Here is a 12,835-nt window from a genome sequence, read left to right as displayed (position 1 = left end):
TCTCTTGCTAGACTACATCAGATATTCATAAAAAGATATAGCAAGTAGGTGCACTACACATTCACCATACTCAACAAAATCTAAGAACAAAATACACCTGTGCCTTACATCTTTAGCAGACCAGTATCACCTCCCCTACACAAATGAGACTGAGGATGGTTGGAGGAGGAAGAACAGAAATCAAAACAAAAGAAAGCAGCATCACAGTAAAATTTGTTTTCTTCAGTGTCTGGTTCTAACACTTCTCCCACCTTTGGCTCAGGGAAATCTAGAACCACATATTGCTGGAGACAGGGAAAGTAAACTAAGAAAGTATGCCTTCCCAGTTTTCACCCTTTTTTCTAGGCACTAGCAATTGGCCACAGCTTTTGGTTTTTTTTGGTTTATGTTATCTGCTGTCAGTTTTATGGCTCTCGGTCTTCCTAGATAGCAGTACAGCCAGGGTTTCAGATAGAATACCACTCTGAATAGTAATTTCAGCCTCTCCCCCCTAGCTCCATCAGCTTACTGAGCTCAGTGTCACTGGTGGTGGCAAACTGCAGGCAGCAGAGGATGGTTCTGGCTTTTTGACATCCTTGGCTCTCCAGCAGAGCAGCCAGGCACAACAGAATGAGCAGAAGCCTAAGCCCAGCAATGCTCCCTTTGCAGAACAGGCAAGATACCTGTCCCACTCAGAAGTGCAGTCCCACTAATTAGCAGCACCTTACCTTCTTACCTGGCCTCTCACACACAGACATTAAGACTTATTCACCATACAATCACTAAGACTTTTCTAAGGAGCTTAAAGACAAGGCATAAGGCTAAGCAGACCTCTGATTTGATCCAGGAGAGCTGTTCTTACAACATAACACTTTGTACTGAAAAGCACAGGAGACCTAACCAGCTTGATATTAGCCTGTAGAGCCTTACCCCTCTCATTCCCATGTAGTTGTGCTGCTCATATCTATCCCCTGGCTTTTGGAAAGGAAATGTACCATTATATCCACTAAGGTAGCCAGCAAGCCCAATCAGCATCTGAAGAGGAAAAGTGAAAAAAAAATGGTCAGGGAAATCGCATTGGAGGAAGGAGTATCCAAGCCAGCAGCAGGTAAGATTTTTATAGAAGCCAAGTCTGATCCACAGGACAACTACTTAATTCAGACACATCATCCAAACAAGAGTTTATGTACAGAATTCATATGCATACATATTGCACTTTGTCTAAAAGCAAAACTATAAGGAGTCAAAAGGACTTTGGCTGGTGACTATAAGGACGACTGCAGGTTCAAGAGAAACACCAGGTATGGGATTTAGCAGAGAGAATTCTATCTCTGTAGATTCTCCCATAGCTCCCTATTCCTATAGTTTAAGGCAACTTAGCCTGAAAGGAAGATAATCTTTCTGAGGCAGGAGGAGTGCACCTTCATCAATACTGCACACTGTTGCTAGAACAAGTTACTCGGTTACAGAACAGCAAGTCAAGGCTTTCAGGGTCCTTTGTGGCAGAAGTCTCATTTACACACAGGCTATCAGGAACTGTTCGGTTCCTTTGAACCATAGGCTTCTATTAAATAGCCCCCCCAAAGCACATAAGTGCCATGTTCATTTTTTAATGTCCAGCCTTTCTAATACCCAATATGCAATACTGTTTTGTTTTCCTATATTCAAAGCATTTTCATAAAGAAGGAAAGATGCAAGTGAAGGCTCTGGACAGAGAATGCAAATTACCACGATGCCAACAACAGCTGAGAAAGGGTTTGGTGTTCATCACATCCTTCAGCCAGAAGGATAGAGAAAACATTTGTTGGCCTGCTCTGGTGGCTCCTAACACATGTAACAGAAGAGCAGTTTACCTTCCCCAAAGGGGGGTGGACATCAAAGAAGAAGGTCCGATTAATGTAGTAACTTCCCATCTTCCCAAAATGAGTTTCATCCCAACTGGAAAAACAAAAGCACCAAACAATCTGTTAAAATGATGAAGACAGTAAAAAATTCCAGGAAGGTCTTTTTACTCATGTTTTTCATCACAAAGAGGGTTACTGCTGTATATTCCGTATGAAACAATGCATTACATTCACTGGAAAACCACGGCGAGTACTTCAGCCGTTCTAAGCGAGGTCCTTCCTAAAGAGTTTGATATCAGCACTCCGAATCCTCTGGTCTGCTCTTCTCATTCCAGGCTCAGCTTAGATTTGTTTAAAAACCAGCCCGCAACCCACGGGTTCCCGAAGCCCCGACCCCGCCTCGGCACGGTGTCCCGGGAGCCGCGGTGGCAGCGGGGCCGGGCACCCAGCGCAGCCCGCCCCTGTGACCCCGCCGCCGGGATCCCGCCCCAGCACCTGCCGGTGAGCACGGACCCCGCCCGGGCAGGGCCGGGCAGGGGCGGGCGGGGGCTGCAGAACGGGGGAAGGCGAGGGTTTGGGCGCGGAGACCGAGCTCCGGCTGTTTCGGGGGCGCCTCCGGGAGGGGCAGAGACCCACCCACGGCCGGGCCCGGCGTCCCCGGGACACTGCCCTGCCGCCGGGGCACAGGCCCCGCCCCGGCCCGTACCAGACGTGCGACGGCTCCGCCAGGCGGTGGAAGCGGGAGGCGAAGCTGAGGATGGTGACGAGAGCCAGCGCCGCCGGGCGAGCCGCAGCGGGAGGGGCGGCGGGGCGCCCCGGCCGCTGGCGGGACTCCCGCTGCCGCAGCGGGCCCGGCTCGGCCCGGCCGCCCCCCGCCGCCGGCATCCGCGAGGCTCCAGCGCCGGGACGGGCGCGCCGCATGCTGGGAGACGGAGTCCGGGGCGGGCGGGCGCGGGGCGTGCCGGGAGATGTAGGCCCGCCGGGGCCGCGGCCGTCACACGTGCCCGGAGCCCTGAGGCCAGGGGACGGCCCGAGGCCGGGTCGGCGCTGACAGCGCGGTCCCCGCGGAGGGTCGCGGCGCGGGATGAGCTCTGCCGCGGCCAAGGTACGCGGTGCTGGCTTCCCGCGCTCCCTGCGGAGCGTCCCCGCCGGGCGGGAGGGGGGCGCGGGCGGTGGCGGCGCCGGGACTGCAGGGAGCGGGGTCTGGGGCGGCGGCTCCTCGCTACAGCCTCGGCAGCTGCCCGGGATCGCGGCCTAAATCAGCTTCTGGTGCCCCGGACCCCCCGGCAAGGCCGGGGTGGTGGTTTCCGAGAGGACGGCACCCCCGTGCACAGCATGGCATACACAGAGCTCCGCTGCCCGGCCTGCGCCCCGTCTGCCTCAGTGGAGAGCAAGGAATTTGCCCCCGTGCTAAATAAAACTAAGGCCTTTCAAAGCAGCGGTGGTGGTTACTTAAGGTAGTTTGTTCATGTGAGCTGTTAACACCAGTGCCTACTACAGAGACAGTGAGCATTGAGGAGCAAGCCTGTTCCTTCTGCTCGTATCTTTACGTTTCAAGCCAGCAGAAAACAAGCGGTGCCTTTCGGACACCGAGGTTTCCCCCGTACAAGCCTCCAAGGAGCACGTTCCTCTCGTGCCCCACATGGGCGCGTGCTGTGCAAGAGTCTGTGTGTGCAGGCTGCTGCGAGCGATGGCTCTCAGGAGAGAGGTGAAAAGACTTTGCCTTTCCGGGTGCATCCTGAATGTCGCCTGGCAGGAGGTGGTATCCAGAGGAGACCATACTGAAGCGGACAGGCTTGGAAACCTCAGAGCTCAACACATGAAGTTTGGGGTGTCTCTTCCATCTTCCTAAACAGTGAAATGCATATTCCAGATTTTTAGTCTAGATGGGGATTTAAGACCAAACTTTCCGGACTGCGGCACTCATGCTGAAAATGAAAACAGAACCAAACCAGAAATCTCAGTAGACATGAGGAAAATGACCCCCTGCTATCCTCCCAGCTGCTGCTGGTCTAACCTGCAGCTTATGGGGATTTTAAGTGCAGGCAGTTCTTCCCCGCTGCTCCCCTGGCCCATGCTCAGCTTTTAGTCCAAGGAAAGCTAGCTATAACATCACTCTGGGACCTGTCCACTGAGAACAAAACACCCCTGCTGACTCCAGGCTTTACTTAGCTGATTGTTTTGCCTGGGATCTGTCCTGCTGCTGGGAGCAAAACAGCATGAACTTAAGGGATCATTCCAGACCCAGCCTCTGGAGACACAGTTCCCAGCTGAGAGATGGGTTGTTTTCCATGCTCATTTTCATAAAATCCCCCGAGGCCTTGAAATCATAGAGCAAAGCAATTAACTTAGCACAATTTATTACAAGTGATAGTACAGGCTGCAAAAACAACAACTGTAGAGAAGATCAGGAGAAATGTGTCTGCCAGCTGAGAGGCCAGAGTCCAAAACAGATGTGGTGAAGGACATGAATATCTGAGCCAAAAAATCATCAGCAAGGTCCCCAGGAAAAACAAGTAAAAATAGTATGTAACAAATGCTGTAGTCATAGTCATAGTTTATGTTTTTTCCTTGGAACCCAGCAGGCTAGACATCTGAAAAAAAAGCATAGCTGAGATTTCTAGTGCCCTGGTTCCAGAAGCAGAGAATTTAAGAAAATTAGTAAATACTCTGTCCACAGAAGTGTTGTCAATACTGCCATCACTTCCTCACATAGAAACCATTTCTCGAGTAAAATCTGACTAGAGTAATTTAATCAAATGCATGCCTCATTTAAAGTTATTTGAACCAATCTGAACTGTAAGAGAAGCATTGAGTTTACAAAGGACTGGAGCACAGAAATCCTCAGGGTCTCTCTGTTTTTCTGGCGACAGATTGTGTATCAGTGAGCAAATCCCTTCTTTTTCTGTCCTGCTGTCAGTCTCTGGTATAATTTCTATGCATTTTGGGAGGGTGGAGGCACAGAGAGAACCCTGGCATGCCATGGGTTCTATGGAGGAAAGGAGAGACATGATTACAGGTTTATTTAGAGACATGCATGAATACCAGTTTCCTGCATGGAAAGACCATAACATACAAAAAGGTGAGCTTCATGTTTTGCACAAAGTTGGCCTGGGATCAAAGCAGCAGCCTCTCCCAGGCATGCAACATAGCAAACCCTCAGCACTTGCCGGTACTGATGAGAAGAGGACTACAGGGGTGCCCTGAGGGACTCCCCGCAAAGGCAGCCCCTGTTCAGGGAGCTGACAGTCAGTCCCTAGTGAAACAGAAATTCTGCACATGGCTTCAGTTTCCTTGTTTTGTTCCCCCCACCTATCTTTCTGCACTGGCAACTGCGGAGAGCCTGGCAGGCTCTCTAGATATTTATTTCTGGACAAAAAGCTCAGGAAATAAGGCTGGTTCCTAAATGTGCTTCCAACCTCAAAGCTGGTTAATGGTTCCGATATCTAGCTGAGGCTGCATGGCACGGGGATGCGGATGCAGCTGACAACAGTTGCTCAGGATTGAATCTGAGTGGCTGGTTTTCATGCCCTGGGCACAGATTTGGGGACATAGTCCTTTCCTTATTGGCTTTAGGAGACAAGCCTACCCCCATCCCAGCTGAGTTAAAAGGGAAAGCAAAGAGGTTGTTTTTATTTCCTGGAGTAGACTACACACGCTGACCATGGCATCTGAAAAGGTGAGAGCTTGGACAGGGTGGAAGGGTCTGTAAAAGCTGCCTCAGTGCTGCAGTTCAGCTGTCTCAGCATTCATCTGGAACAGCAGTAGCTGTTCTTATTTGGAAAGAGGCTTTGCCCTGCCCTGCGTGGCTGGAAAAGCCATTTCATGCCACGCAAATACCCAGAGCAGCTGCTTGGCATAATCAGTGGGCAATTTGGTTAAAAAATTGAAGAGGGGCTAAAAGCAACATCTCACAGAGACAAAGAGGGAAGCTTTGTAGGAGATAACTTTAAGGGCACTGGTGCGTTGCTGAAAGCATCAGGTGAAACTCAATATTCAGAGGGCCAGCATGAAAAGGACACTACCTGTACATCCAAACCAGGAACAATCGCTTTCAGAAAGGAGCAGCTCTCCCCCAGACCTCGCTCTGCAGTCTTGCAGTGCCTGAAGTGCCTTCTCTTTGTGCACTGTTCGCCTTACAATACTCTGGCGTTTTCACTATATAACCACTTTATCTGTCTTTCTCTTCTCAGCCGATACTTTATAGCTATTTCCGAAGTTCCTGCTCTTGGAGAGTGAGAATCGGTAAGATCCACTATTGATGTCTGTTTTATTGTCTTGGTTTTATTGCATTATCCTCCCCTTTGCTAACCCAGTTAATCAGTCACTTATTAAGAGAGAGAGATAAGCAAACCTGATCCAGGAGCAGTGGGAAGGAAGGGAATACCACAGCCTATCTGGAGCAGGGGGAAGGGAGAGGAACAGACAGAAGGGCTTCGCTCAGTCTGCCGCTAGTCAGAGGGATTTACTCCTTCTGTAAAGCTAACATGATGCAGATGACTATTTCTTCCACATTATCTAGAAGGGCCCTACACTCTGTTTTCACACTGAATCTGCCTTAGTCTCTGGTCTGCCCAGGTCTTGAGAGCTAAGCAGGACTGGGAATGGTCCCTACTTGGACTGAGACAGCCTTAAGCAAGGATGTGCCTGTGAGCACAGGCCCCCCTGCCCTGTACAAGCCCTGTCAGGAGCAGCTGTGCTGCAAAGAGTGGCAAAGCTTAGTTTGAGTAATGCAGTGGTTTTGCCAGGACTATCTTCTTGGTGGACTCAGGCTGCCTGTTCTTCAGGTATTGGGTCTTTTTTGCTTTTAAAGCCACTCTTTTTCCAAATGGAGATAGTAACACTTCCCTGAGCCCATTACCAATGACGCTGGTCTCAGTGTGCCTGTCTGAAGCTGTGCACTCTGTTCTCCCTAGCCCTGGCTCTGAAAGGGATTGCCTATGATGTGGTACCCGTGAACCTCCTGAAGGATGGGGGACAGCAGGTAAGGGTACAGCTGCCATTGCTCTCTCCAGGGGTACCGAACTTGGGGATCATTAGGAGAATTGGGTCAGCACTAGAAAGTTCACGGGCAAAGTCACTGAATTCCTCACTGCTTCTCTGTAATTAATAGTTGCTTTAAACCAGTATTCCCTGGCAAGCAGGATGGGGGGAGATGGCTGCAGGAGACTAAAGGTCTTCTCCTCTCTTAAACATCTGTGAGTGAATTTCATAAGGCAAAAGATCTGCTTCTGCTTAGTATGATACAACTGAACATACCTGGCACACAGACTTCAGAGAAGCTGCACTGCAGTTTAAACACAGACTGGACCTCATGCAGTTAACACCACAAAGTAAATGTGGTGGGGAAGGCGTATCCAAAAGATGCTAAATGATACAGCAAGGGGCCGCAAAGGGCCTGCCAAAGGAATGGGTGGGCTGTCAGAAGACATCTTCACTGAGAATTTATTTAGGGGGCCTTAACTGGGAGTCATGCACCCAGTAGTACCACTGTCTCAATGTGCCAGTATGGACTAAGGTGGAGTTGAAGAACTAGAACTGTGATAGTGACACCGCTGCATCCTGCCATCCTGGCCTTTGTGTTGATGGTTTATCAAGAAGTACAACAGCGTGGCCTTGGATGTGGTGACCCCTGAGCCCTATTGATATCTTTCTGTAGGCTAATAGTACAGCATAACTTGGTGCAAATATTAGTACCGAGGTAGAATGAAAAGCCACGTAAAAAAATAAATAAATTGGCAATTGGGTTCTAGGGAAAGAAAACAAGGGAGAAGGATTTCTTGTGACAGTAATCTCAGTTTCTTTCCATAGTTTTCTGCTGAATTCAAGGCAGCAAATCCAATGCAGCAAGTCCCAGTCTTGAAAATCGATGGCATCACCCTTTCTCAGTCGGTGAGTAACTAGCCACATCCCTGTTAACCATTCACTCCATCTCACTGCCAGTCTGCAGGGATGGCTTTGCTTCATCTCTTGCCTCAAGCTCTCATCTGTGCATTGGAAAAGAGATGGCATTTCTGATAAACAATCCCACTTGGGGCAGATATAGCACACAGCCTCTGCTGGGAAACCGCTATCAAGGATTTAAGCTCAATTCAGCTTTGGTTTGTAACTCCACCTTTCACTGAGAACTTTGTAGTCTGATTTAGATGGCTGTGCCAGGGTTTACCTGAAATTACAGCTGGGCTAAATGACAAGAAGATCCCAAGCAGACATCGAGGGGAATATTCTGCTGCTTGGATTGGCAACAAACTTCCTGTAAAAGCTGTTATGTTCTCTTGTATCAGCTCCCCTTTCCCATGTGTTCCAGATGTGAACTTTTCCTTGGCCCTCCAATAACTTCCCCATATCTCTTTGTTCATTACAGCTAGCTATAATTCATTACCTCGAAGATACCCGTCCTAACCCCCGGCTCCTGCCACAAGATCCAAAGAAGAGAGCCCAAGTCAGAATGATTGCGGATCACATTGCTGCCGGCATACAGCCAATCCAGGTATTGCTTTATCATATTCATACAAATGAGAAAAGCAGAATGGGTTTCCAGGAGTCTCTATCTCTGAAAAGTTCTGTCTCTTTAAATTGCTGCCAGCCAATAGAGTGGCGAACCTTAAGACCTGTGTGTTAGCAGATGAAATCTCTGCTTAGGCTCTTCCTGATCTGCCAATGGCAACAAGACAGTATTTCCTACAAAAAAAATCCTATCGCACCCCAGGGTTCTTTCCAAAAACAGCCAAACCCATGCAGTTTCACTGCAGGGTCTAGTATGTTTTAGAAAGACAACAACTGAGCAACCCAAAAGGCAGAGGCAAAGGGATACCCTGGCAGCTGGTAGAGAACAGCCCCAGGAGAGAGATACAGCGGGGTGCATGGTTCGGCAAGGGCGAAGTCAAGGGCTGACCCAGCAGGCTGATCTTAAGCTTGGGGTTCAGGTTTGCCACCTCCCCATCTCCCCTCTCCTCCACTGGATGAGGTAGTGTGTAAGGTCCAGCCAGCGGCAGTCAGTCTAACTTGGAGTGCACTTGCCTTCACAGAACCTGAGCATCCTGAATAAAATAGGGGAGAAAAAAATGGAATGGGCTCAGAACTGCATCGCGTCTGGCTTCCAAGGTGCGTCCCACATCCAAAATGATCAGCACTTCAGATAACCCTTCAAAACTCTGCGCTGCTAGGGTCCTACTTTCCTCCTCAAGCAGAACAACAGATCTCCCTAGGCCGGTGTTTTGGGGTCCTGCCCTGCTGGTAGCACTCCAGGGTCTCAGAGGAAAGATACTGTCCAGTGTGCTTCCACTGCTGTGCATGGAAGAGGGAAAGCCTGAGGCCATCCCATACACTGCAGCAGCTGATGGATCCTCATGCATGAGGGCTGACAGCACTTCTCCTTCCCACCCAGCTGCTGCCAAACTAGTGCCTTTTGCTTTAAAGTTCTATCAGTCTATATTGATATGCTTTTGTCATCAGACAAAAATATATCTGATGGAAAACTCCCACAGATTCTAGCAAGGAGCAGAGTATTTTTCCTCCCTAGGAGAAATAAGGTGCTTTTTGTTTCTTCAAAACCCTTTCCCCCATGCACTGGAATGGCAGGCCCATCTTCACTTCTGCACAGACACAAACTGACTGAACCCTTGCATTTTTCCCTTCCCACTCACGCATATCTCTACGTTGTCCTCTTAATATTTCAAGTGCATTGCCTGGAGCAGCTGAAGTCACCCTGGGTCCCAAAAGGCTGAAGGACCCTAAAGACTCCTATAACTGTGCTGTTGTGAGATATCTGTTCCTTCTTAGGTTCTGTCCCAAAATGCTCCTTTTTCATACTCAGCTTAGTGTTAAAATGCCTTTGTTCATAATTCCGAGTCTAAAAGGTCTTGGGTGTCCCTTTCAAATGTGTTTCCAATGCCTCACTCCAGTGTACCACCTCTCTTGGCAGCACTGGAGCAGATTCTGCAGCACACTGCTGGGCGCTACTGTGTGGGGGATGAAGTAAGTATCTGAGAGTGTTGTATACCACTGGAGAACTGAAAACCCCAGTATAATTCATAACATATTATAGGAAGGGAAATCAGTTATGGAGACACAGCGCAACCCCAATCTGGTGCTTGGAGTTACATGCGGTGCTTTCACCATAAGTAAAACAGCTGCATGGATCCTACTTAGGCCATTACTGACTTGCAAATAGTTATGGAGATGTTCACTTGTCCCTGCCTGTGAGCTGCTGATGGCCAGATTCTGCAGCTGTATCTAAGATCTGGCTGTTACTAGAGGATGTGGAAACCAATTACATATACTTCATTTTTAAGAGATTTGGCATTCAAAGTAACCTGTCATAGGACACAGGTTCAGTTCCTAGCTCTGCAGAACCCTTAACCAAGTTGTATTGTATTTTTCTGCTCTGTTCATGCAATTTTAACATGGACAGATTTCAAAGAGCTTGCATACAAGCTGTTCTGACCCCAAGCTAGAGGCCACTCAGGCCTCTTGCATTTAGTAGCCCTCTTTGGCAGGCAATTGGATCTCTCCTATAAAAGCCTGGCAAAAAAGGAAGGCTCCTGCAATAACCTGTGGTGCTGAGGGTTGTCTAATGGAACTGGAGCCCTGGGTGCATAAAGGCTAGCTACGAGATCTTATGCTGGAGAATAACATGTGCTCTGAAAGGCACACAGAGCTTTGTGACCTGAGGAGTGGGGTGGCGGCAGCTGCCTCTGTGCAGATAGGCAGCTGGCTGCATTGTCCCTGAGCCTATGTGCAAAGGCCCTGTCACGAATCAGGTCTTGACATTGGCTTGATACTCCTGCAATGCAAACAAGCAAAATTTACTCATCTTTTCCCAGCCATGCGAACTCCCCCCCTCCCTCCTTTGCCTCCCTCTGCAGCTTGCCAGCAGTTTTGTTTGCTCAGAGGCAGTTGCCATAGAAGCACTATGTCCTTGAGGTCATGATGCTCAGCTGGTAAATATGAAGCTCTCTAAAGGCTGACGGCTTCTACTAGTGACTCCTGTTAAATTCATTTCCTTGTAATGTCGTCATATTATTTATGCTGGATTAAAGAATGGGATTGTTGTGACAACTCCTCTGTACTGGCTGATAAAATAATTTCTGTCCTACTGTCAAAGGCTGCCACCACAGTGAAGCGTGATGGAACAGGCTCCAAGTTGCTCTGACCTCTTTTCTCTCCTACATTTGCAGGTTTCCATGGCTGATCTGTGCTTGGTGCCTCAAGTTGCCAATGCTGAAAGGTAATTAAAGCTAAGCTTGAGGTGCTCCTTAAGGGCACCTACTCCTCATGCTGGGCTGTCAGAGTTTACCTTCTGCTGCTCCTTCTGCCTGCTAGGAAAGCATCCACCCTGCCTGCCCTATCCAGTTATGGATTCTTCTCTGCAGGAATTTTCTTGCGTCATAAATACTGTCTCTTTTGGAAGCTCTTGGAAATAAGGAGCTGGGCTTTCTTCTTAGAGGCCCCTGGAGGAAACCTCATCTATGCCATTAGAAAAGCTAAGACTGCCCATACTCCACATCCTCTCTCCCTGTTTGCCATGTATTTACACTGCACACTGGGGTGAAGATTAATCTGACTGTATTTGTTGAAAGCCTTAAGCTTATGCAAATAGTGGCTGAGGATTCCCAGGAAAAAACATAGTGCCTTCTTACCCTGTGCTGCACACTATGTGGAAGCCTAGTGAAGACAGAACTAACTAACCTTCCTCTAGCATTTGTTTTTAAACCTACAAGGATGAACCTTTTCTCTTAATGCAGAAGTACCCCAGACTCTGAGTTTCTCCAATGCTGGGCAGACACAGCACATTGCTCTGCCCTTCTCCTCACTGCTGCACTGGCTGGCTGACTCAAGAGTACCTCACAAATTATTTTCCTTTTGCAGATACAAAGTGGACATGGGTCCATATCCCACAATAACCAGAATAAACAAAGCTCTCCTGGAGCTAGAGGCATTTAAAGTAAGCCACCCATCCCGGCAGCCAGATACTCCCGCAGAGCTGCGAGCTTGAAGCCCTTCTACTTATTAAATCGAGTAAGACAGAGTGTCAAAGAGGACAACAGCTACAGCTTGAGTAGGATCTCAGTGCCAGCAGGAAGCCCTAGTAATGTCTCACTGTCATCTGGATGGGAAGAAGGACAGAAGACCTGGAAGTAGCCTTGATGACTTAGAGGAGCTATGCCTGCACTGGAAAGCTTGCGGCTACTTCTGACTCTGTTTTGTTTTTTTTTTTTCTATCTGATGTATCTCCATGAAGCAGATTAAAGCAGAAGCATCCATAATTATCAGAAGTCCCCTTTGTATGGCTTTGGGTTGGGGAATGTGGCCACAAACAACTGTGAGGCGTTGAGCCAATTCTAGACTCCACACAGGGGCTGCTTCTTTCTACAACCTACAGAAAGAGCATCAGGGAACCAGTGTACACAGTGCGTTACTCACCTGGCAGGCCTGCTTGTCCTTGTAGCTGCCTCAGAGCTATGGCGTAATCATCAGTGCCATGGATATAAACAGTGAGAGCTGGTCTCTCACAGAAGACAGCTTTATCCCAAACCTTGTTTGGTCTCATGGGTTTTGCAAGAGCCAACAGTCAGCAACTCTGCCATCCCTTGCAATGACAAGTGAATTACTACCTGGGACACCTGAGTTGTACCTCTTCTTTATGTCTAGCAGCAGTCTTGCAGAATTTATAATAAAGGTCTCTCTAAAGCAAAGCTAGGTGGTTGCACCAGAGTCAGCAAGACACAAGCAGCCTACTCCCATATGCTGAAAACAACAGTTTATCTTCCTTTTCCCATCTTCAGTCACCACTCTAGGTGTTTTCCTAGTCCTCAGCTGCAGACTATTTCCCAAGAGGATCCCACCCCAGATTCCTTCCAAACCAGAACGACACCTGTACTTTCACTGTGAGGACCCTGCAAGCAGCAGGAGTAAATCCCATTCCACTCATCCCAAATGAAACCCAACAACCGAGTCACCTTCAGAGCTGAAAGCACCCTGGGAATTCCAGCCCAGAAACCTGTAGAGCA

General features: G+C 48.7%; 2 protein-coding genes across 4 annotated transcripts in view; one reads left to right on the top strand and one right to left on the bottom strand.

Annotated features, from left to right (window-relative positions):
- POMT2 (protein O-mannosyltransferase 2) overlaps positions 1-2,786 on the bottom strand; it is a 29,258-nt gene extending 26,472 nt beyond the window's left edge. For 2 of the 3 annotated variants that reach the window (XM_065635275.1, XM_065635276.1), the window contains exons 1-3: positions 2,530-2,786; positions 1,833-1,917; positions 910-1,014 (exon numbers count right to left, since the gene is read on the bottom strand). In XM_065635275.1, coding sequence (XP_065491347.1) covers positions 910-1,014; positions 1,833-1,917; positions 2,530-2,744 — 405 coding nt within the window. In that variant the 5' untranslated portion in view covers positions 2,745-2,786. Of the gene's footprint in view, positions 1-909; positions 1,015-1,832; positions 1,918-2,051; positions 2,104-2,529 lie in introns of those variants that run through there. The other variant, XM_065635277.1, reaches the window with a different exon arrangement.
- On the top strand, positions 2,777-12,094 carry GSTZ1 (glutathione S-transferase zeta 1). Its single transcript, XM_065635283.1, has 9 exons — positions 2,777-2,928; positions 6,017-6,068; positions 6,740-6,807; positions 7,635-7,715; positions 8,188-8,313; positions 8,852-8,927; positions 9,748-9,800; positions 11,003-11,052; positions 11,694-12,094. The coding sequence occupies exons 1-9, from the start codon at positions 2,908-2,910 to the stop codon at positions 11,818-11,820; spliced, it is 654 nt and encodes a 217-aa protein (XP_065491355.1). The 5' UTR covers positions 2,777-2,907; the 3' UTR covers positions 11,821-12,094.
- The last annotated feature ends 741 nt before the right edge of the window (positions 12,095-12,835 follow it).

The sequence above is a fragment of the Caloenas nicobarica genome, chromosome 5 (genome assembly GCF_036013445.1).
Source record: "Caloenas nicobarica isolate bCalNic1 chromosome 5, bCalNic1.hap1, whole genome shotgun sequence".
Lineage (NCBI taxonomy): Eukaryota > Metazoa > Chordata > Aves > Columbiformes > Columbidae > Caloenas > Caloenas nicobarica.
The sequence above is the reverse complement of the archived record's forward strand: the minus strand, read 5'-3'. Positions and strand labels throughout refer to the sequence as shown.

Bases quoted from the DNA above. Each gene is read 5' to 3' on its own strand.
- GSTZ1 (XM_065635283.1), top strand. From the start codon at position 2,908: ATGAGCTCTGCCGCGGCCAAG. The intron at 6,808-7,634 runs GTAAGGGTACAG...TTCTTTCCATAG, and splicing joins TGAAGGATGGGGGACAGCAG to TTTTCTGCTGAATTCAAGGC. The intron at 7,716-8,187 runs GTGAGTAACTAG...TGTTCATTACAG, and splicing joins GCATCACCCTTTCTCAGTCG to CTAGCTATAATTCATTACCT.